Source organism: Desmodus rotundus, chromosome 12, assembly GCF_022682495.2.
Source record: "Desmodus rotundus isolate HL8 chromosome 12, HLdesRot8A.1, whole genome shotgun sequence".
NCBI lineage: Eukaryota > Metazoa > Chordata > Mammalia > Chiroptera > Phyllostomidae > Desmodus > Desmodus rotundus.
Window position 1 is genome coordinate 94,394,170 of NC_071398.1, and position 24,189 is coordinate 94,418,358.

Consider the following 24,189-nt stretch of genomic DNA (forward strand, 5'->3'; position numbering starts at 1 on the left):
GGGAGGAGCCTGAGCACCTTGAGAGAGCAGTAGCCAATGAGAGGAAGAGAGTGGACTCAAATGTAGGAGAGAGGAAGGTAAATGCATTGAGAGAAATTCCCAAGGGGTAACAGAGATTCTGGAGCAAAAGGGGAGGGGTTCATTTGAGACGAGAAGAAGGGGAGAACGTGCTTGGGGTGTGGGTTAACTGGCACACCTGCAGGCAGGCCTGTGCTCCTCAGGGCGGTGATGTGCTAGAAGGTAGGGAGGAGGGGTCAGGACTGGAGGAGACCTCTGCAGTGACCTTCAGGAACAGATAGTGCTGGTCCTCGAAACACAGAAGAATTTGGGCACAGGGTGAAAGGGTCACACACCCTTCTTACTACCATCAGCGAGTGCTGGTTTCTTCCTGGCTTGCCTATTCAGAAAGATCAGCCTACCTTTCTTTCTTTTTTTTATTCTCTGCCCCCACACAAATTGCTATAACCTATTCTTTATAACGCACTTTATCCTGTTTTTAAACTGTTTATCCATTTATCTCATTTCAGACTCTAGAAAATTTAGCAAATATAAACAAGCAGTAAAAGAAAAGTTATATTCCCTACAAAGCCACCTGAGGTTATGATTATTAATATCACAATCATTCCAGCTATGGAGAAAGTAGTAAAATACACTTCTAATATGAAACATGGGGACTGTGCCATTTAGAACAGTACTTCTTGCTTTTATCCAGTTAGCTTTGCTTGTACCGTGAACGTTTTCCCACGTCTTCAATATTCTTCCAGCATTTCTGATGGTGGCAGGCTATTGCACGATGTGGCCGTACCATTCTATGGCTGCACTAGAGAAAGGCCATTTACTTCTGTTTTATTGATCTTTTGTCCCCCCAACATCCATTTAAACCCTCCTCAATTTTCCTCTGGGGAGTCCATGGCCTTTGGGTGATGCTGACTCCGCCCATGACTTTAAGGTCGAAGTCCTTGACCCAGGACTAAGCCAATGCGTTTCTCTCAGTTCTCAGGGATCAGACCAAGGGTGGGCAAGACCGCCCCCAAACTCCAGGAAGAGGGACAAGGAATGCAGGGTCAGGAGAAAGTGCCAGCCAGTCCCCCTGCCATGCTGTGCTTCCAGGAGGAATGACACACTCGAGCGAGGGAGCGTGGAGGCTGTGTGCCTCCTGAGGCCAGAGCCTTGGTCTTATTCACGAGTGTTCTTCACTCCCAACCCAGGGACTGGCACCGAACATGCAGAGGAGACTGTATAGCTGTGCCATCCGGCCATCCCCAAGTGGACTGGCACGAAGCTTCCACGGGTCGGATGGAAAGTGCAAGTCACATCTAGTGCCTATATTTCTTTTCTCTTGAAACAACGTTCAATAGACCTGAGAAGAAGCAGCAAGGGAATGAACCTGGTTGATATGTTACTACTTATTTCCTACTTTAAAAAAGAAATGAACAGCCCTGGCTGGTGTGACTCAGTGGATTGAGTGCCAGCCTGCAAACCAAAGGGTTGTCAGTTCGATTCCTGGTCGGGGCTCACGTCTGGGTTGCGGGCCAGGTCCCCAGTAGGTGGCATGTGAGAGGTAACCACACATAGATGTTTCTATCCCTCTCTTTTGCCTTCTCTTCCCCTCTCTCTAAATATAAATAAAATCTTTTTAAAAAGAACATCTTTTTTAAAAAAAGGAAATGAACAAAAGGTAATATCCAGGACACGGATTAAACTGCTTTCAGTACATCCCCTCCTTGCAACCCTGTTGCAGAGAAATAATCACTCCACCCTACTCCATTCACACGGTGGCTGCAAACGTGCAGACACGTGTCTATCATGTAAACACACGGTTCAGAGTCATGCCCACAGCCAGCTGCGGATCTGACCCTTGTGGGGTTTTCCAGGGCTTGCAGAACCACACAAAACCTGCGCAGGTCTGGGTGGATCTCCCAGCTACTCTTCTCAGTTCCTCGTTCTCCTGCCTACACGTCCTAGAAAGAAGCCGAGGGCCCCGTTTATACGGCTCTGGGCTCCGTCCACCAAGCAAGGGACAAGGCTGACATGGTTCGTTGTGTAAACTCCCTGGCCAGTGGCAGTGATTTACACCGGCCAGCAAACTCCTGATTACCAACCCGCCGCCTGCTATGTAAACAGGTATAAACTCAGATTTAAACCAGTCTACACAGGGCAGTAAATAACTTAGTAATCTCTCCTCAGCACTGCGCTTGTGAACGTAAATGTTTAAGCCCAAACCAGTGCCAATGCTGCATGACGCAAGCTTCCAGCTTCTCAACCAGAGGGGTCGTGCTAATGAATGGTCCTTGTGTGCCCCCCACCTGGGGTGGAGCTGCAGGGTCAGGCAGAAAGCCCACAGTTCTGGGGGGTGCGGGGGGTCTCACTGGGCCGAGAGCTAGAAACAGTCCCGCCACCCTTAGTTCTTCTTTCTGGTCCCGAGACCTCTCTCCCCCCTCAATTATTCTTCCCCGCTCTGCTCTGCCAACATCTGAGTCAGGTGCAGGAGTGTGAAATTGGAGGCAAGAAGAGACAGGGAAAAGCAGCCTTCGGAGCAGCCTTCGGGCTCCTGGCGACACCGTTCTCACTCGAAGATGACCAGGGCAGACTCACTGCCTGTCAAGGCATTACTATGCAAATCGACCTAGATCCTATGCAAATCAGATGCAAATGTGTTCTCTGCTGTCAATAACTGTCGAGGATACCTACTGGAGTCCACTGAAGCAGATGCTGCCTGCTATGAATTTTTCATCAGTATTCATCTTCTGATCAGCCTGGCTCTTGCCTTAAACTGGGAGGACAAGGAGGGGGATGGTTTCCCCGCCTCTCGCGGGTGTCTGGGCTGTTTCTGGAGTGGAGGAAGGTCCTGGGTGCAGTCACACTGAGTCTGCCCACAGGAAGAAGACTGCATACTGAAGAGAGAGGGGCGAATGTGAGCCCGAGAGCCAGTCTCCAGGTTTCCTCCTGCCCCACCAGAGAATTCAAGCAAAGTGTGTATCTCCTGGTGCTGCGGCTGGGGTTTTGTTAGTTTAAAACAAATATCTGAAAAAAGTACCTACTGTGGTCAGACTTCTACTAAAGTCCTGGGTAAAACAATGATTTTGATTTTCTCCTGTGCTGACATAATTTATGGTTGGGAAAGAATAGCTACTATTTACTGAGTACAAAGAGTTTCTTTTTCTGAAAGTATTTGTTTGTTTAGAAAAGGGCTCATTTTCTGAAACCATTTATGGAGCAACTGGCACCAGGCAGGCACTGGGCTGGATCTGTGTTCTCTCACTGAATCCTCAACCCGACACGCGTGCGTCATCCCCAGTTTCCAGAGAAGATCGAGACCCAGGCGTTAAGTGACTTGGTTGAGGTTACGGAGCCTACGCAGAGGGGGACGACCGGGATTTGGACCCCGCCTGACTGTCTTCACAGCCCTTGTGTCCTTTGACATGCTGTAGGAAGCTTTTGTTCTTCTGATCGCTGGGCCTTGGGAAGAAAGGCTCTCCAGCTTCTGGGTCTAGGAGTGTTCACACGAAAGCAGAGAGACGATAATAACAATGCCAATGGCTAATGCGTGCTGAGTTTTATGCTCTCAAAGTAAACGGACTGAACCTCACATTTGATACTTAGAAACTTATCTAGTCCCTCATCAGCTCTATCAGGGGGACGTTATTACTTTTATCCTCATTTACTGATGAGAAGACCGAGGCAGAGAAACCCCTTCCCAGCATCACACAGCCAGTGTCTAAGCTGTTTCTCCCAGAGCTGCCATCGTGGGCCCCTGATGGTCCCCCGACCAGGGTGTCCCCACACACATAACACCTGGGGAGCTCCTAACACTTACTTCAAAGGAAAATGATAAGTAGGGCAGAGACTCTTTTAAAGAGCACCTAGGTGAGACTGTATGGGAATCTCCTGTGGGAAAGGATCATCTTCGCAGAAAGCACACCTCGTCAACCTACCTGTCATGACTGGGGAATACCCCTGTGCAGGTAAAGAGAGCGTGCACAAACAAACCAAATCAAACAAACTGAACACGCACTGGATGACCCAGAGGTCCTGATGTTACTCCCAAAGCAATGGCCTGGGGCTCACAAAGGGGGGGCACCACACAGGCCAGGGCGAGCCCACTTACTTCCTGATGTGACGCTCCGTGCCTCCCACCACGTAGTAGCCGGGTTTGCATGCGTATCTGCAGGTAGAGCCCACGTCGTGGTGGCCCTGGAGGCAGCGCGGCAGGAGCAAGTCGGCGTTCAGGATGACGGGGGGTGCGGCACACTCCAACTTGCAGTAGGCTTCGGGGAGAGACCAGAGCCCGTCCTCCAGGCAGGTCAGCCACGGGCTCAGTCCTGACTCCAGGAAAGAGAAGTACAGGGTGCTCAGAACACAGAGTCCAGAAACATCACAACGTCAGACAGAGCCAAAGCAGCCACCGCATCCTTCGAAAGGACATCACTCTTTGTTGAGCAATTCTCTAAAATCTCAGGGCAAAAGTCTTTCCTGCATTTCTTACCCACAGAGCCGCCAATGTGAACTACTATACAGAATAGAGGCCAGATAACGACCCCTTGACCTCAGGGACAGAAGGGCTAGTCACCCAGTCATTACCTCGCTCCCTACCTACAGATGATAAAAACGCAGCAGTGACCGTGTCACGGAAAACATTATAATGATTACAGGTCTCTTGTACATAGTGCTTATTATAACACATACCAGGCGCTGTTCTGAACATTTCACACACATTAACTCACGCAAGTGTCAAACCTCAAGCAACGGCATGAAATATACCTCACTGTTATTCCCACTTGGCAGAGGAGGAAACTAGGCCTAGGTGACTTGCCTGAACTAGTAAGAGGCAGAGGCAGGGACTGAACTCAGGCAGTTTGGCTGCAGAGTTCTGTGCTTCGACCCCACACCACAGGCCTTCGAGAAGCAATCCTTGCACTTCTGGTTGTGCCACCAGCCCACCCCAGACCTTCTGGACCAGAGTCTGTCGGCATGGGGCTCGGGGAGCTGCATTTGTAACAAGCCACCAGTAGGCGCATGGGCGTCCGCAAGGAGGTAAAGAGCAGGGCTGGGCAGCTAGCGCAGGGTTCTGCCCCGGTCGTCTGTGACTAGCGGTGCAGCCAGGAACCAATCTGACAACTATGTTCTCATCTATAGAGCAAAGCGAAAAGCACTTAACTCATAGGATGGTGGTCAGTGTTAAATTAAGAAATGAGCATGATAAGTGTAGTGTTATTATTAGTGTTATCAGGAACCTGTTGTTGGCTTGACTGCGGAGGACATTCAGTCGAATAAAAACAGAAGCAGGTGGCCCTTTCTTTCGGTTACGAGGTCCCAAGCCAGGACACCCCCTGAGGCCGTCAGGAAGAACAGCGTTGCCTCTGGGACTTGGCTGTGGTTATCAGAAGAGGGTGGTCCAGCACAGCAAATGGGAAGAGTATCGGGGTGCGGGCAAGATCCCCGAGGAGCCCCCAAAGAGAGAGGGACTGGAGGGGCCCTGCAGCCCACAGTTCCTGGTTGGCCAGACGGTACCTTGAAGCTTGGCTGGAGGGACACAGGCGGCGGAGCAGCGTTTCAGGAAGGTCGTTCCCTCGGAGCAGGAGAAGGTCGCGTAGTTCACCAGAGACGGGTCGGGGACGCCGCAGTCCAGGGGAGCGCAGCGCACTGCCCGGTCCCAGTGCCCGGAGGAGCATGTGAGCAGGATTTCCCGCTGGGAACAGAGAACGTCCCTCTGTCATGGTCCCACCAGAAGCCTCCCACTGGTCACTTTGGAAGGCTTACCCTAATGGTTTCCCAGTGAGGATCTATGCGAAGATTCAAGACAGGTAACAGTTATATTGCCTTTCTCCCTCTTTCTGCCTTATCATCTTAACATGCAGCCTCCCTATTCTGAGGCTGAGGGAAGGTGCCGTCTGTGAGAGAACCACTGGAGGGGGAGGACACCCCTCCAGGCCAGCTCTGGCTGCCCGCAGCATGTCCCTCTGTTCGCTCTCTACCCTCCTCCCTCTGGTCTGTGCCCAGGGACGCAGGCCCCTGTGCACTCCAAGCCTCTGCCCAGGGCACAATGGCAGGAGACTGGGGCAGAGGGGCGGGGGAGAGGGCAGGGTGCTTACCCTTCCCACTCCCTCCGCAGGGGGCTGCTGCAGGTCAGCCCCACCCCTGGGCGGCCCTCTGCACACAGCTCCTGTGCTCTCCCCTCCCGGGTTCTCTCACTGCTCCCTGCAGTCAGCCTTCCAGGCCCAGGGCTGGTGACCGCCCCTTCAACCCTGGGAGACTGCACCCTCTCCCTGTCCTTTCCCGAGATCCTGCTGCCACCTTTGCAAGTAGTCCCTTTGTTAAATCCTCTCAAACTGCCGATTGCAAACCACGCCATTGGCTTCCCGCGGGGACCTTGTCGAGGAGCCAACGAGTAAAGGGTGGTGCACAATATCTAAGGACAGTTGAGAATCAATTTGTACCAGGCACCTTCCAAACCGTGCGGTGAAACCTGAGATGCCAGCCCCTTCCCTGGGCCCCAGTTCTGCAGGGTGTCCTGAGAAGTCATCGCCATGAGTGAATGAAGAGGCACTGACTGAGCACCTGGAAGAGCCAAGTTCTGTCCTAGGTTTCGGTAAACAAGATGCCCTCAAGGAGCTAGTAACCTACCAGCAGAGCAAACCACAGGTGGGACCAGTGGCTCACAAAGCACCTGAAGGGGAAGAATGGACAGAAGGAGAGAGAGAGAGAGACAACAGGAGAGGGCGGAAAGGAGGTACGGGAAAAACGCAAGAGATATACTTCTGTTACTTCCTACCCCTTTCCACGATGATGGCAGAGAGAACAGTCCAAAGAATGCAAAAGGTAAGGAGAGAGGCAGGAAATGGGGGCCACAAAGAGCGAAAACACAAATCTATGAAAACCACAGCAGTGTCGTATATGTGTGCTTGTTCTGAGGCAGCACTATGGGGTAGCGGCGGGGCTGCCTGTCCTTGGGCAGCAGGGACAGCGTGTTGGGGTGGCTCACAGAGCCGGTGACGCAGGAGCTGGGACTTGAAAGATGAGTGGGGCTTCGGAGGGGAAGGAGGAGGAAGAAAACACTCTGAGGGAGGGGACTAGAAGGAGCAGGGACTGAGGGCTTGTTTGGGAGAAAGCACAGCTGCTGCTCTGGCCAAAGGATCAGCAAAGGTCATAGAGGGAGAGGGAAGGGGAGGGGGTGACTCTGTGGCTCCGCCCGCCATCCTGCCAGGAGACCACAGGGGCCACAGCCAAAGGTAAAATGACTAGTGAAAGCACCTGTCACCCCTGACACCCGCTCCTGGTTACCAGCTCCTCCCTGTTTCCCAATGTTCCCCTGCTGCCTGCCAGGAGGGCCCAAGTCACAGCCAGACACATTTTTCTGTTTAGTTTCAGTTCTCGTGTCCACAACAAGCAAATATCCCCCGCTGTCTTGTGATCACAGCAGGACTGTATCATTTCTTAAGCGGGGCCCGCCTCAGGTGACAGGGGAGGTCAGGGGACAGTGGACCCTACTGCACGGCTGGTGAAGTGTGAGCTCCCGCCCCAGACTCTGCCCCTGGCACGCTGGCACGTGGGCTCAGACCGCAGCGATGGCTCCAAGAGCATCTCCCAAACTCCGCACGTACCGCCTGGTTTTTCTCCTGACTTCATTCACTGAGCCCTGCCCGTTTCGTTTTGAATTGGCTCTTAATTGTAACGTATTGCAAACACTGTCATCTCTTCTCTCCCTTCCCTTCCCTAACACATGAAGGTATTCAGTCCCTACAGTTTGGGGGGAGGTCCTTTTTCATCTTTTCGCTCTTCTAGAGCAAGTGAAGCTAGGTGAAGAACAGGCAGGTGATGAGGAGCGTCGTATCACGCAGGTATGCCGTAGTGTTCCTTTCCACGCGGTACCCAAACTAACTGAAGCCAATGGCTGTGTCTTTAAATTCTGACTCTCTCTAAGCGAATGAAGTTCTCCACTGACCAGTGAATTTCCTGTCTTCCGCACCACTGACATCTGACTGCCAGCCCACGTCCACTCTCCCCTCACCGTGCCCCTCGTCCCTGGGCTTCTCCTCGAGCGCCACCGTCTTTGGCCTAACACGCACTCGCTGTGTTTCCCATCGTGGACACGTTTTCTCAGGGCTGATTTCTAGTGAAACAGCTCAGCAGAGCACTGAAAGCCCTCTAAGGAAAAGATGGGGAGCAGCATTTTTGGCTGAAAATACAGCATCACGCTCGTAGTAATGGCAGCTTACCGGAGTGCCTTGCTCCTAGCGTTCTGCTAGAAGCTTTTAAGTGATTTCCAATCAGTCATCCTAACAACTCAATAACGGAAATAGTTCTGTTCTAATTATTTTACAATTGTGGAAAAAAACCTGAAGAGGCTTGTTTGCTTTGTTTGTTTTTACCTAAAATCAGACACCCAATAAGCAGCGGGGCCAAAGTTTCATTCCAGGTCTGTCCCAGGCCACACTCTTACCTCCGAATCACCTTGAACTCCTGGAAATGGTGCTGTAGTGGCTTGTGGAAATTTGGAAACTTCCATCAAAGCTAGAGTCACGATACAATCCCCTCCTCAGTAACAGAGGGAAGGAAAGCAAACTCTTTTCCTCCAGCCTTCTTGTAAGAAGGGCTGGGGAGTCGGGCAGTGAACCACAGACAAGCTGGCTGCACACTGGGTTCAGGGCTGAACTGTGGCATTCTCATCTTGAAGGCAAAAGTGGGGAATGTCATTTCTGACGGGAAACAAGAACAGGGAAAGGAATGGAATGTGCCCGGTCTACTGCCCATCTGGAGGGAATCTGACCCCCCGTCGAGTGGGCACAGCGCAAGCTCTTACATACCTTGCATTTCTATAAAGCCCTGCTCCTCCTGGCCTTTGAGAGTCCACAGGTCTCCTTTCAAATGACTGGTACCCACCTGCCCTCCCTTGATGGGGCCAGAGAGAGGAGCATGAGGACCTTCCCTTCCCAGGAGCTCAGCCCTGATGACACAGGTTTCCAACTCACCTGCATGGGCCTCAGGTACTTCCCACTGCTGGCCTGAAGGGCAAACCCCCTTTGACAGGTGACAGAGCACTTCATGTGACCCGGGCCCCCAGAGGTACAGTTCACCACATCCGTGTGATCAAGCAGCAGGGGTGCACAGCTGCCCTGCTCCCCACGGGGCTGGTGGACACAGCTGTGGATGACAGAAAGAGAAACATCTTAGGCTGACGCAGACCCAGTGGGCAGCAGCAACAGCTCGGCAGCTTCCCCTGGAAAGGGCCTTGAAACCAAAGAGAACGCTTTCTTCTAACACCTACAGTAAACTCGTCACCTCCTTCTATATGACCTGGAACCACTCAGCATACAATAAACAAGAACAGTATCATGGTCTAGTGCAGGAACCAGCAAGGTGCTTCCTCGCTCCTGATGGCGCCGGCAGTGATGCCCAACATCAGCCAAGATGACTACTGTGCATTTCATCATCAACTGGCTTTATTTCTCCCCGAGTAGTATTCGTGTTCAGTGATGTTATTGAAGAGCGGGGCAACGAGATGAGGGTGGGGAAAGGAACTGTCATCGACTACACACATACTGCCGGGAAGTGACTGAGAATTGATTTAAAAGGTGCTGGTTTGAAGAAGATGAACTTGATCTGAAGATGCTAACATTGCTGCCCCAATCACGTGTGTGCCCACAGGACTGAAGTCACATGCCAGTGACATTGGCGCTTCTTGGACCCATGCTTTTTAGGTACAGGATGAAGGGCTGGAGGTGAGCAGTATGAAGAAAAGCCTTGACTCCTTTCGGCCCTGATTATTCTCTGTGAGGCTGTGGTACACCTCAGAGCCTGCAGGGAGCCCCAAGGGAGGGAGAATTACATGAGCTGGGGGAGGGGTTGTGAATTCTCAACAGGAATTTCCCAAACCCAACACTGTAATAAATCTTTGTCTCTGGGTCGCTCTTCAACCTATGGGGGTAGGGGATCCAAAACCTGGCTTTCCTTCGTGGGATGAGATCAGAAGACCTCATCAGTGACACTAAAGAACTCCAGGTTCCAAAGCTGCCATGTGCTCTGATGTCTACGAAACATAGTATTTCTTCAGTGTGTTAAGCACAGTGTAGAGGAAAACAGAGTCATTAACAGTTGTGGTTCATGTCAGCTTAATGCCAAGAAGTTAATGTGAAATAGCACGTGCTGTTTCTCAGCGACTCCATCCAATTACACCATGTCATCCTTGAGGACGATCTGGAGCTCAGATAGGACACAAAACAAATCCTGTGAGTGAGCCTCCTTCCAGCAGCATGGAGTTCCAATAACTACTGTTGCTATGACTACCGGTGTGCGAAGTCCTTCCAGAACCAGCAGAAGGGAGGGAGAGAGAGACAGGGGAGCACAGACCAGGGGGAAAGTGACATGAAATAAAACCAAGACCAAAAAAACCCCACCAAACCCAGACCTGTTTATGAAGTGAGAAATGGTTTCAGGGCAGCTGCTGCAAATTCTTTCACTAGCTTATATTTCCATTTGCTTCCTTTTTAAGGAATTTGTTTTACGAGGATGGTGTTTGTCAGGTCGTTAGCTTCTGATGGCATCTGGTACCAATTGTAGACTTTTCTTCCTCACACCTCAACCCCAAAGCCCTTCTGTGTTTCTCGTCCACTACAAACACGGCTTTTGTGAGAGAAGTGGTGTTCTCCATGTTCCCAGCCTCGCGCCATGGTCCCCTGTCCACTGAATACTACGTAAGGTCCAGTATCACAAAGATAATGCGAGCAGTACACACAGCTTTACAACTCCTCAGAAGCTCTCTTCTTACGGTCTTTGGACACAGGTTAACGACAGAGGCAGCAGGAGAGCCTTACCCTGCCCCAGAGAGGTGGGAAGTCAGGTATTTATCTTGGTTTGACATACAAGGAAACTCAAGCTGCTTGGAGACTGGCTGGAGGCCACACAGCGAGTCGGAGGAAAATCCTCAGGCTGGATCTCGGAGCCCTCACTCTGGGGCCAGCCTCGACCACGAGGCCATCTCCCTGGGCGGGCAGAGGGGGGCTGTTTCCCTGTTGCTTTCTTCTCAATTCAAAAGCTAGCAGCACAGGCCAGCATGAGCCGGGAAGCTCCTTAGCAGGGTAGCCGGGGGAAAAGCATAGATATTTAACAGTCCGTCTTAGTTTTGAGCAGCCTTCTCTTAAATGTTAGCAAATCCACGTGGCCACACTTGTCCAGCCACCGTGGTCTGCAAGGTGCCTTTCTAGGGGTGTTTCCTTCGTTGGCAACAGTTCCACATCTTCCACCCGTTTTTTCCAGATCTCTCCTCACACCTCATCACAACGCGTTCTTAGGTAAGCATGCGATGAACCCAGTCAGATGTGATTCACAGGTATTTCCATTTTAACAGGAGACAAAGTTTTAAGCCAAAGGAATGGATTTCTCATGATGGAATTTTAAGTCAAGAGGGCCTTAGAAAGCACACTCTGTCGACGGCCACCTACCAGCAGCCTTGCTCTGCTCTTTGTCCACGTCTCTGGATAAGTTCCACTCTCTCTTCTGGTCCTCACTCCCCAACGTCATTGATTTCAACTGAAGAATCCCTGTTCCAAACGTATTTTAACCCAAGGCTGTCCTGCTCTCGACCGTACCCTGCTGTGGCCACCCAGGTACAGACCTAGCACTGTCCTGCTGTAACATGGGTGCTTTGCCTTCGTTGTTGGGTCTGTGAGAGCTGCCTGTACGGGGGAGGCTCGGGGGGCGAAGCTGCACCAAGGGCCTACCTAGGTGCATCCGAGGAAGGCATTCTCGGCCAGGCCGTACACCGCACTCAGGAAACGTTAAAGACTATGGGTGCCCAGAGGTTCTGATTCTGTGGGCCCACGGGGGGATCCTGGCATCTGTGGTTTTTAAGTTTCAAGGATGCTAACGCTCACCAGGAGTGAAACCCAGCACGGTAAAGATCTGGGTGTGTGTGACCTGGAAGAAGTCAATAAATCCCATAGACCAAGACCGGACAATAAGAAGGCCGGTCCCAGGGAAACCGGCCCCACCGCTCGGTCATTACACTTTAATGCATTAAGCACAAATGATCAGGTAGCAGCAACGAGACAGACCAACAACATACAACATGCCCCCTGTTCTGAAGAATCTCTCGATACAGTGGGAGAGAGAAAACGGGTCGTGGGGTACCGAGCACACGTTCACAGCTGTTTCAGAGCACATTCTGTCTCTGGGTGGGATTTGACAGCGACGAGTGAGGAGGACCAGGAAAGCAGAGGAGAGAACGGCCTGGCGCGTTTCTGCCGATGCTTTACAGACAGAACACAGTGCAAGACGGCGCTCCCAGCCCCTGAACAAAACCCCCACTTCTTCCCTTTGCTTTTTTACTGGACAAAATTCAGTATGTGTGGTCTCTTTAAATTTTGACTAATATGGGGAAGTTACACTGAAAGAGGTCACCACCTGCATTTAAAGAGAGACTAAGAAGCAAGGCCCCAGAGCTCTCTCCTGCCACCAGTGGTGAGTGGGGAGCAGAGTGAGGCTGCTTCCCCAGAGCAGACAGTCTCTGCAGAGAGAGCGGATGGACCACCAGCAAACCTGTCCTGCGAGGGCCCCAGAGCAGGCCAAACCAGGCGAGGTTTGGGTTTCCCACCCCTTGAGGCCGCTGCAGGGAAGCAGGCCTGGCTCCCAGGAAGGCCCACCTTCAGGAAGCTGGCTGATTCCCGATGAAGGGGCAAAGTCCTGGCTGTTCTGCCCACGGCTTCAGTCTATGGTTCTCCTAAGGATCTGGGCCACCTGGGAAGGACTTCAGGAGGCTGTGATAATACTCCCAAGTCAGTCAGAATCAATCAATCCCTTTCTCCCATGCGAGGGTTGATAGAGATTATAAGCTGAAGACTCCAATTCTTGAATATAAATGCGGGGGTGGGAGGATGTGGAGGGCGACCTTGAACAATGATCTCAGAGGAACCACAGCTTGTTACAACTTAAATGGACCTCAGAGGTAATTCAGTCCAAATTCCTCATTTTTAGAGATAAGGAAACTGGAACTAAAAAAAAAAAATTATGGAGTATTCCAGAACTTTCTACCACACAAAGACTATAATATAATAACAAAAAATTGAACTCAAGATTAGGATGACATCAGCTCATGAAATTTTCTAGTCGATATCCCACCCTCCCTCCGGCAGCCAGAAAAGGCTGACCACAATTGATCTCTGGAACGGAGGCGCGTTCGGGAGAAACCGTCTGGCATGTGTGCCACGCATTTTGAGGAACAGCGTGGTGTGAGGAGAGGAGCAGGACCCACGTGACCCCGGCTCAGGCCTTGGCTCGCTGGTGCTCATCTCCACAACCTTGGGTGAGTCTCTCAACCACCCTGGCCCTCTGTCTGTGAATCTATAAACTGACAGGGTGGAACCAGGTTCTCTTGAAGGTCCCTTCCAGCTCTAACGTGGTATTTCATTTCATAGACGAGGTGCTGGTGGTACTGGGGTGGGAGTGCAAAAAACCAGGAATGGGCAGGATGTGGTGGAGAGCCCGAGAAAGAGTTTCACACAGTCTTGCTTGCCCACTGTAAGTTTTTGCTTAATATCCCAGCCTTTTCAGTTGTTTAGTTATTCCGAGATTGCAACTCATCGATCCAAGAAGTGCCACCTTTGACCAAAGAGTGATGCTGGTGGTTTTGGGAGAAGCAGCTCTTTTAAGGTTAAACAGTAAAAGAGGATCAGATGTCTCTCCATTCCCCCACTGTGTTTTATTGATTCTTACTGAAATAAGAGGGTGCGGGTGAAGCAGGAATGTATGCTCGGGATCTGGCAGCAGACGGTGGATGGAATGCAGAACGGACTGGAAGAGACTGCATCCTCATTAATCTTCCCGCCCCCAACAGCAACACCAAATAGTAATGACCGCATCTGTCCTTAGAGAGCTTTGCTGTTTCTCCAAACCAAGGCAGGCCTCGCTCTGGCTCCCCTCTCCGCCTCCCCCTCACTCTGGCCCCATCTTTGTTCTACAGGACAGCGACCATCGGCCTTGTCGGGCAGGACCCTGCTGGTCCTTTGAGGAGTTTCCCTGAAGGACCCTGCCAACTGAGAAGGGAAAACTAACTCAAGTGCTTCTCTGAAGATTCTCATCTGAGAGCAACCGAGGAATCTCGGCAGTAGCTCCCAGTCCCCCACACCTGGCTGAGAAATGATGGATTACTGCAACGAGCAGACTCCTCCTTTCACTCCTGTAGCCTAGAAAAGGGAAGGTCTCCCCTGCCTCTCGTTGAAGTCTCTGCCCCAAAGTTGGCCATCTCTTTCTAGAATGTGACCTATTTGTAAGTTCAGGACTGGACTCTGGTGGCCCCAGGACTCGGTAATTTGCTTTGCTCATTTCTCAGTCTGGGCCCAGTTTTTACCACGCCTGGCTGTAACACTAGAAGTCTCTTCCAAATGCCCCCTGTATTTCTAAAGAGAAACAGATTTACATCGCACAGCCAAAAGCACTCCCTTTCAAAAGCCCTGGGTCACCAAGTTTCAGAACCCATGATTTTAATGTAGATTATAAAATATGTGGAATACCACAGAAGCAGTCCAAACTATTGCTGGCTAACTGGCAGAGTGTGCTTCCCAGCACCAGGGGAGCAGAATCACCCACCAGAAACACTGACAACAACTACACACACATGCACACGCACATGTACACACACACACACTTTTCCCCTGCAGTTTGCAAAGGCAGTAACCCCTCCACGTGGGACATTTCCTCACAAGGAGTGATGTCTGCTGACTCCCCTTACCTATTATTCACCCCTGGATACCAATTAAACTATTAATTCCTGAGTGACACTGCCCTAGCCACAACCACAGGCCAACCCTGGGGGACTGTGGAACGCGTGGTGTCGGGTGAGGGGACAGCGAAGTCCCGTGAGGACAGCTGAGTGGGCATGAGCTTCCATCTTCGCTGCTGCTAGCAGGACCCACGGGGCAGGACGGAGGGGAGGGTGGCCACTCTGGGGCTCTACTTACGTACGTATAAGTTGAGGATTTGCAAACCAAAACCTTGAGTGAATTCCAAATTTACTCTAAAAGTAGAACCTAAAACATACACAGGGCCCCTCTGGGACTCTCCCTCCTCCCCCTTGGCTTCCTTTCCCTGTGAAGTTTCTGGACTCCCCAGTAGAAGCTTCACATTGTTCCCATCATCTTGTAATCCCAGAATTTGTCAGTCCTCAGTTGACATCAGATTTGGAAGACTACTCCCTTCTGTTCTTTTGCTCTTCCTGGCACTCCAAGCCTTGCAACATCAATGGCTCATTTGCTTGTGGAGAAATGAAGACCCAAGGAAGAGGAAGGACGACCCTAAAATCATGTGGTAAGACCCGATGATGCAGCCAAAAGCAAGAGGCAGGGGTCTGGCGCTGGGCTTGCTGCCACCCCAGTCACCCCACTTTCTCTGCCTACAGAACCAGGCATGGCCCGAGAGTCGTTCCAACCAGAACTTATGGTCAAACCTGTCAACAGTGTCTGTCTACTTGGCAGGCTGGCAAAGTGACAGAACCCTACAAATATGGGTTTGTTTTTGTTTTCTGTGCTCTTTCCACCAGCTGCCATGAATAGAGACCATAAGGACAGCGCAGACCTGAGTGAAGTTGGGAACCAGGTGATACTTCAAACTCATCCGTCCTTCCAGCATCACTTTCTCTGCTGTTCACATTCCGCCAGACTCCCCAGTGCCACACTAGGTTGCCTTCGGGCAGGGACCTGGTCTGTTTCTGAATGGTCAGGGGGCACGAGAGAACGCGCCGGTGTAAACAGTTCATAATGGCTTAGAACACTCCCACTTCTACCGAAGAGCTGCTTGCCATTGGAAGAGACCTCACCAGATTGTCAAGGCTTGAAGAAAAGAGCCCCTAATGGTGGCAATTCAGTCACTGTGGCAAGGCGGCAAGAGGCATTGTTTCAAAGTCATTGTGTTGCAACCAGCCAATCCATCAGAGGCAGGCAGACAGCAGCCCCGCACCTTCCTAAGCTGTGTAAGCCCGTTTCTAGCTTTCAACCAAAAGCTGTCACTCGACTGACGCTCAGAATGTATTTCACTAAGCGCCATCGCAGACAAGGTAACCTTTTAATAAAGGCTATTTCTAGAATAGTCAGCCGTCCTCCAGTAACTGCCCAAGTGAGATCATGTCCATGACCTTTTCTTTGTTCCTCTGTAACCCCCTGAGAGCAAACAGTTGAAAAGACTCACACCACTCACTATGCCTCCTGAGCAGACCTGTCAACATCCCCCAGGCCATCCGTCATCGGCCAGGACACTCAGAATCCCCTTCGGCAGCTGCCCCCCCTTCCCCGTATTTTATGCACGACTCATCCCGGGGAAAAGAAGCTGGGCAAGAAACCTAGGGAACAACTGAGCAGCTATAATTCTTTCCTTGCTTAAGAAACAAAAAACAGATTCAATGCTAATTTGCTAAACTGCTTTGGAGAAGGAGGTAATCAAATGAGTAGAAATGTAATACATATTTCATTTCTTTAGCGCCTTTTCCAGCAGCAAGAGGGAATACTTCCCGTCATTCTGGAGCATAAAAAGGAAATCCTCTCCTAAAAATAAAAGAGGAGGGGGATAAACGAATGTTTTAGCATGTAGCCCCTGACAAAAGGAAGGAAAGAGTTTGTCACTTTGTGAGGCCACCCAAAGGGCGATCTGAGTGTCCTACCCGGGACAAGTTGGGGAAGGAAAACCCTGTCAGGGCAGGAAGGGAAAGTGCTGGCATTTCAAAGCGGAGTTCCGAATAATCAAAGCACCATAGGAATTGCTAAAGCAGCAGCAAGAAGGGTTCCAGGGAATAGTGAAGCCTGACGCAGAAGGACGGATAACAGAGAAGCAACGATCCTCTTCCCGAGCCCAGGCTCACACACTGATTACAGCAGGCACGGAACGCCAAGGCACTGAGCTGAGTGCTGGCTGCAGCCCCCAGGGCCGGGGCTCAGAGGCCTTACGATCTAGCCCCAGCCCTGCCCGTGCCCTGCCGTGTAACCAAGAAGAGACATTCTCAGACTGGAGTCCCAACATCTCCCAAATGGCAAATACAGCCACTTGCTCCCAAACGTTCTCTGGGATTACCGAAGTCACAGAAGGGAAGTTCTGTGGGAAAGGTGCTTTCCCTTCTACCATATCCTTCCATGCCCAACCAAACTCCCACGTCTACAGTGAAGTCTCCGTGGCCAACAGCAGGTGACCCAGAAATCCTCTGTACTTGACCAAGTGGTACAGGCTCTGTCTTCTCGGTTGGCAGATCCACTTTCTCAAGAAGAGCTTTCTTGGGCTAATGACATCTTTTGCATCACAGCACAGGGTTCCACTGAAAGAGGGCTCTGAAGAGGCAAGGCGACACCAGCCTGAGATGGCATTAACCCTGCGTGTTACTGCCATTCATACACTGCAAACAGAAAATTATGAGATGCTGGCGACACCTAATGTTGGGTTTTCTCCCTGGATTATTTGTTTTTTGCTGTCCCTGCTTTGGGAGACAGGGCTCGGAGAACAGGGGCTGCGCAGGGAAAGCAACGGTGCCTAAACTGGCCCAGCTGACATAACTTGCAGGTCTCTGTGAGCACAGAGCATCCACACCAAACCAGATCCACACTGGTCTCTGATGGTTCATTTTTTAAAATTACATGGTCCCCTTCTTTACATGAGCAAAAAGAAAAAACAAAAACAAAAAACCACGGCAGTTATGCTAATAATGTCTATGTATTTTTTTACGCTATATATACAAGAGTCAGAAGCTGAATTCCAATATTATTCATTGCGATGCCCGCAGTAATAGCCTAAGAGTAAGGGCTTTTAATGTGCAAGTAGTTCCGTGTAGAAGTGGCTGCCTTGCGTTGACAGAATCATGTAAAAGCACACTGTTCATTATACTTTCCTGACTGAGACTCAGTTGTTCCCTGGGAAAAGCCCCACTTCCTTTTCCCAGAACTGTGTGTACACCAAAGAGGGGTGAAGGAGGAGAGTGGCAGGAGATGCTGAGTGTCCTGGCGATGACAGATGCCCTGGGGGATGACAGGTCTGGGCAGGGAGGGGTGCAGACTTCCTGTGTTCGAGCTTAGTTTGCTTTAAGTAAATAGGAAAAATGCAGATTTATGAAGGAAAGAAAGAGGAGAAAAATCTGGGGATACTGCTCATCATAAAAAAATATTTTTTTCACTTAAAAATAATACCATTACAATGGCACTATCAGTTAAAAAGTTAAATCGGTTTGAAGTGTAGGTGTATGATTCAATGTGCGTTAACCTTTTCTAAAAGATGGCCTGGAGTAAAGCGAAACACACGCATACGGGGAAAATGAACTTCGGAATAAAAGATGGGTATGGACCATTCATAAAGTGATCGTGGTCTATCTAGATCACGGAGAACTCAGAGAGCATTCCCAGGTACAAAGGCTGCTGAGAAAATCCAACCAACCAAGAACTGGGGAATTTCTATGAGAAGACCTTACTCTTGGAATTACTGCTCTTCCCTTGCAATTTTGTCCTGCGTGCAAATTCCTGGCATGTCCCTTGAGGCTCAAGCTGTGTGGTAATTAAAACTACGTAAGTATAGTATTTGCCTCTTTGAGGATGTGTGAAGAGACACACACAGTCAGATGCCCCGAGCCTGAGCTAGTGAACTGCGCTGGGCGTGACCCCTGCTTCCTGGAACCCACACCCTGGCATCATTTCCTCACCTTGGGTGTGGGTAGGACCAGTGACTGGCTTGTAACCACCTGAATGTAACATTGGTGAGAATGTCACTTCTGGTTATGTCTCCTAACCAGATATAACCTTGCTGAGAGACTCTCTCCTGCTGACTTTGGAGGAACAAGCTGCCACGTGGGAGCTGGCCAGCGGAGAGGGCTCCACGACAAGTCACCCCCAGCAGGAAATGAAGGCCCTTGACCTTCGGGAACCAAATGCCAACCACCATGTGACCTGCCCCACATGAGCCTTCAGATGAGGACCCGGTCCTGGCTGACGCCTCATTGGAACCTTACGCAGAGCCCTGTTCAGCCTGGTCTAAACTCCTCGCCTCAGAAACACGAGCGTAAATGTGTGTGGGTTTCAACTGACGGGTAGGTAGTAATAGTGCTACTTAGCGATGGAAAACTGATACGTACGTAAACCAGGCTTTCAAAATTGAAGGTCCCCCTTTTGGCTTACTTGCCCTTCTAATCTCCCAGAGAGTAAAATAATTTTTCTCAGATTTTCTATCCTCTGCGGAATAAGGTTCTTTTTGTCTGGGCTAGGACCCCGCTGGAGCTGGGTCAACGTTTTTTCTTTTTCTAGTGACCCCAACTCCCCTGGATTCTGCCCATAAAAATCACTCTAATCTAGAAATTCATTTCCTGAACTTGCCCCAAAGTCCCAAGTATGTTTTCAATTCCACCCTTTTCCACCTCCTTCATCAAAGATCACTAGCGTCCCTGCATTGCTTGGAGCCTACATCTGCATTTCTTGGTTTCGGAGTTTCCTCAAAATAAATACGCCACTTACATAAACACATCTGAGCCACAGGCGCTCTTTGTTTACCCCGGGCCGTGAAGCTCGCGCCGCCCAAATCCAAACACAGTGTGAGGGAGGGCGGCGGGGTTTCTTGGACAGCAGTGGACATGAGTATATTTCTGAAACAGTTTTCCATTCATATAATGAGACCTTTCTTTACTAAAAACAAACTACTTGGATTCTAGTCTTATTTGTGCTAATCTCAAATAAGGTGAATTTGTATACTCGGAGTCTGTTTTCACGACTGAAAAAGGATTCCTAGCATACTGTAGGCACTTAATAAGCATTTCTGAATAATGCATTTTCTCTTTCTACACACACATACACATACACACACGCTCACTGTATCAGACCTAAATTGTTGCGTGAATCAATTCTTCACAAAGATAAAAAGGACTAAAACTTGGCTACTGGAGTGAGTGAGAAGGCATGCGAGTGAGAACGAGAGAGAGAGAGAAGGAATAACCCAGGTTCCCACGTAGATACTCATTTTAAAAGATTAATACCCCACTCAACTTCAAGTTAGAATACTTGGCTTTGATAAGCTGCAGTTGAAGGCAAACCCCAGAGCCTGCTACAATCTCATATTTATGAGTATCTATTACTTGTTTTCCATCTCAATCAGAATGTGTATTTATACCGAATAAGCTAATGAGGTATTTATACTTTATGTTTGCCTTGGACTCCAAATAAGTCCAAAACATTAAAAAAAGAAAATGTGCATTGCCAGGGAGGTCAAGCTACTCGCTTAGAAGTTATACTGAAAAGTGGTCTTAATACTAAAGCTACATACTTGGGAAAAACCATATCTGGAATGTAGAGGTAGAGAGAAAGGGGGCTTCTTTCCCATTACAGACGCACTGCCCCTCGGTTCCAGATCCAGCCTGCACTGCCCAGAGATGGCCATGCCAACGCTGCTCTTTCTCTGGTAGACGTGACGTCACATTCTGCCAGCAGATGTGACTGCAGCGTCATTGCAGAGGGAAGGGCGTCTCGACCCCCGCACGGTTTCCTCTCCTTGCTTCTGCTGCACTTGATGTCCATCGGAGCTGCAGTCCAGTGGTGCTCACCCCCCAGTGAGTTTCAGTGACATCCTGCACGTCCCAGCCAGTGCCACCAGCACCACCGCTGGCTTTCCCGCAGGTCTCAAAGGTACCCCAGTGAATGACCTCCCAGAAAGTTTGGCTGCACCCCAATGGCAGCTGTCCAGCAAGCAGCTTCCTGATGAGCTCTGGTTAGCACCCCACTGGGTGGTGGCATTACCAACAGCCCAGCCTGTGGGACCTCAGTGAGGGTCCCTGCCATCCAGGACGCTATGGCCCACTCTCTCCAGCGGGATCAGCCCGCAGCCCCAGCTGGGAGCCTCTTTTGCGCTTCTTCCTTCCTGTGATACTCTTTCCTCACCTCTGAAAGCAATGGTTGCTCCCTTTACCCACCGTCCAATGCACTAGGGTTCTCCTTACCCCTTAGTAGTTTATCCTCTGTTCCTACTTAGTAGTTATTTAGATTAAGCTTTCCCTGTTCCAATGACTGTGTCCTGATTGGACCTGGACTGACCCAGACTGAAACCGGAAGTAGCAAAGGGAGACATTCACAAAGACAGAATGTGGGCACCAGCTGGTTCTGTCTTTGGGCCTCAGTATGCCAGGAATCCCTGGCACATAGTGGGGCCACAACTGACAAGCTAGCATCTTTGGCTGATCATGGGGGAGAGCTGACAGGGAACGTCAAGGGCCTGCTGGCCTTGACCACCGAGCACATTACAGCAGCAAAGGAGAAGACAGCACCCCGAGCCCACAAAGAGAAGCCCCTTCCTCCTGCACGTCTCTCCAGAACCCTCCACTGACAGAGCTTATTAACACTGTGCCCACCTGCAGAGAATAAATCCCGCTCTAGTATGACAAAGGAGGGCAGCCAGGGCAGGTGTGGGATTGAGCAGCACACCCTGATGGTAGCGCGCACACCTGGTAAAGGGAGGATGGTGAAGCGGAACAGTGGGAGCCATGTGGGAACTGGCAGGGGTGTGCTCCCATGTGGTATGAGTACGCACCGCAGACTCCCCCTGCCCCATGCTCAGCTATTCTCACACACATATGATGAGGTCCCTTCTCCCGGCATCCCACTGAAATACCAACAACACAGAACAATGAGAAAACGCTTATCAAGACTGAAAACCGAGACTGACAACTGGAACCTGTAAGGATTTCCTCCTGATTTCAAAATGCATGGGAGCTGAACTGAGAGACACCACTGGAAGCCAAAGCATTCATTTTTTTTCTGGAACAAAAAAAAAGGCAAATAAGGAATGGAGCCATGCTCAAGGAACAGAGGGAAACGGGGTGTTCTTTCTTCATTCTCTGGCCCCTGTTAAGGACCAGAAAGCTGGGCCACAGCCCTGTCTCCATCCCTCAGTCCTCGCCAGTGCCACCCTCCCTTTACTATTTCAAGACTTCACACCAATGAGGACAATGAGTTTGGAGGGTGGAGTGGGAAGAATTGGCAAATGCCATTGGGTCCTGACAGAGAAGTGTCCCGAAGGTACAAACACCCCAGGGTGTCCTTTACATCAAGGCTTGGGGCCACGAGACACATTTTCGGACTAGAAGCATGGGGCAGTTTCACACAGCGAAATCCTACCGCCTCTGTAAGCAGTGCGATAGAGCAACCTGGCCTGGGCTCACCAGCGGTACAGACAGAGAGAGGTTAAAAATTTCAAAAAGGGCAAATATTTGTCAAACGCACACCAACAAAAGGAAAGCAGGGGTGGAACTTTTGATCCCGAACAAAGTAGAATACAAAGACAAAAGCATTTAAAGGGGCAAAAGGGTGGGCAAGAGGTATAACCCTAATAAAAACACAACAGCCACAGAGAGTTAAACACCTAATTATTTAACATCAAAATTTCAAAAGCCAGAGCTATTTGCACCGCAAAGGAAAAGTGACGTAAGAAGGTAACACTGCATTCTCAACCCTCTCTAGAGCAGGTGGAAAGGGAAATCCACAGGAGGGAAGGTGCAAACGACGAAGGGGTGAGTCCTGGCAGTCTGGACTGCAGTTAGGAGCCCAGGCCCTGGGGAAGGAGACCGTGTTCTTCCGAAACCTGGCACCGAGGATGTGATGGACACACCACTAGGTCAGGCTGGAGAACTTACAACAGTATTTCCACGGGCTCATGGGGCTGGAGGAACAAAACTCTGGTGTAGGAGAAGCCACATACCTACCAGTGAATTAGCGAATTTTTCTAGACTTGACCTTGTGAATTTCCAAAGTAGACAGTAAGAGTTCTGATGATCAACAAGCCGATCCACTCACGGGCAAATTAACCTATTAGTTCCTGGGTTACATCTCAAACACACAGCGCTCCAAACCCCACGGCACTAATCAAAAAAAAAAAAGTCAGCAACACAGCCCCGGACGGGTTGGGGTCTACCTGACGCCCTGACTCAGGGGAGCCATGGCACCTTGTGCCTTCCCCCAAGGGGGCCAGAGCTGGGAACAGCGGGAAAGCAAGACCACACTGAGCTCTTTATCGAGGCCTGGTGGCCAAAACCTGGGACACCGAGCTTGGTTTTCAAGACTAAGGGGCTCGTGATGAGGACTCTCAGCCCAAAGGGTCATGAACCGGGGTAGCCATCACAGCAGAATGGGAAACGAGGAAGGGAGAGATCAAAGCCAAAGGGTCCAAGCCAAGGATTGTGAGCATCCCTGCAGAGCCACACGTAGGTTTCCTGGCTCCCAGCTGAGGCTCTGCGGTCCAGCCAGGCTGGATTAAAGATGCGGTGCTGTGGGACAGACAGGCCACTGGCCACCGCTGGTTAGGGACAAAGTGGATAACACGTCTTCTACTGCCAGGCATCTGTCAACTCTCCCTTGCCCACTGCAGTGTTAATGGAATGCAGGTCACGAGGGGTAAGAAGGAGGTGGTCAGGAATCCCTCTCACTCTGCCCAGCATTTGAGGGCTTCATATTATGGCCTATCTACGTCTACGGCTGGGACTGATACAAAGGTGCAAAAAGGCGTCTTCTATTCTTTGGGAGACCTGGAGGGACTTGGATTTTAAGTCTGTTCACAAAGCAAATATATGGGATCTGTTAGGCTCCCTGTGTACCAAAATTTACTATATTGCACTGCTTTGCTGGGGGGAAGGAAAAGCCAATTTGCATGGTTCCTGTCAGTCACATGTGGTCTGGAATCGCTTATGCATTCCAGACACACTCTGTGTAAACTGCAGAATCGTATCTTATTTCTACCGGTCTGCGTGCACGCATATGAAACTTGTTTTCCCCACAGTGCCAAGTGAAAATGGGAGCACAACTAGCAGCGGTGATCACAGCTAATCGCCTTCTTTGTTAAAACGTCACAGCTGCGATGGGGAGAATTCTCGTCCCTCAGGTCTATAGAGGCTGTGACTTCTGCTCGTCTGTTCAGTTTGCCTGTTCGGTTCTGTTCCGTGGAGCATCAAGAGGTGAAGTCTGTAACTGTCAATCAGCACACAATTTCTGATCCCTATTATGTGCCAGGCCCTCCGCTAGGTACTGAAAAATACTGAGCAGCAGAGTCCCTGCTTCACCGAGTTCAGAGCTTAGTGGGAACGAACAGCCAGCACATAAAGAGTTACCGCCTGATGCGATGGCCGCTTTTCTAGGGTGTGGGTGGGGTGCGAGACCCCGTGGAACAGGGCGGGGGCTTGCCAAAACCCCACAGAAGAAGGTGAATCCT

At 50.5% G+C, this 24,189-nt stretch overlaps 1 protein-coding gene across 1 annotated transcript in view; it reads right to left on the reverse strand.

Moving 5' to 3' along the window:
* The window catches only part of PAPPA2 (pappalysin 2), a 207,889-nt gene that overhangs the window by 57,292 nt on the left and 126,408 nt on the right, over positions 1-24,189 (reverse strand). The window contains exons 16-18 of the mRNA XM_024551729.3: positions 8,970-9,141; positions 5,512-5,689; positions 4,109-4,322 (exon numbers count right to left, since the gene is read on the reverse strand). Of these exons, the coding sequence (XP_024407497.2) occupies positions 4,109-4,322; positions 5,512-5,689; positions 8,970-9,141 (564 nt within the window). The remainder of the gene's footprint in view (positions 1-4,108; positions 4,323-5,511; positions 5,690-8,969; positions 9,142-24,189) is intronic.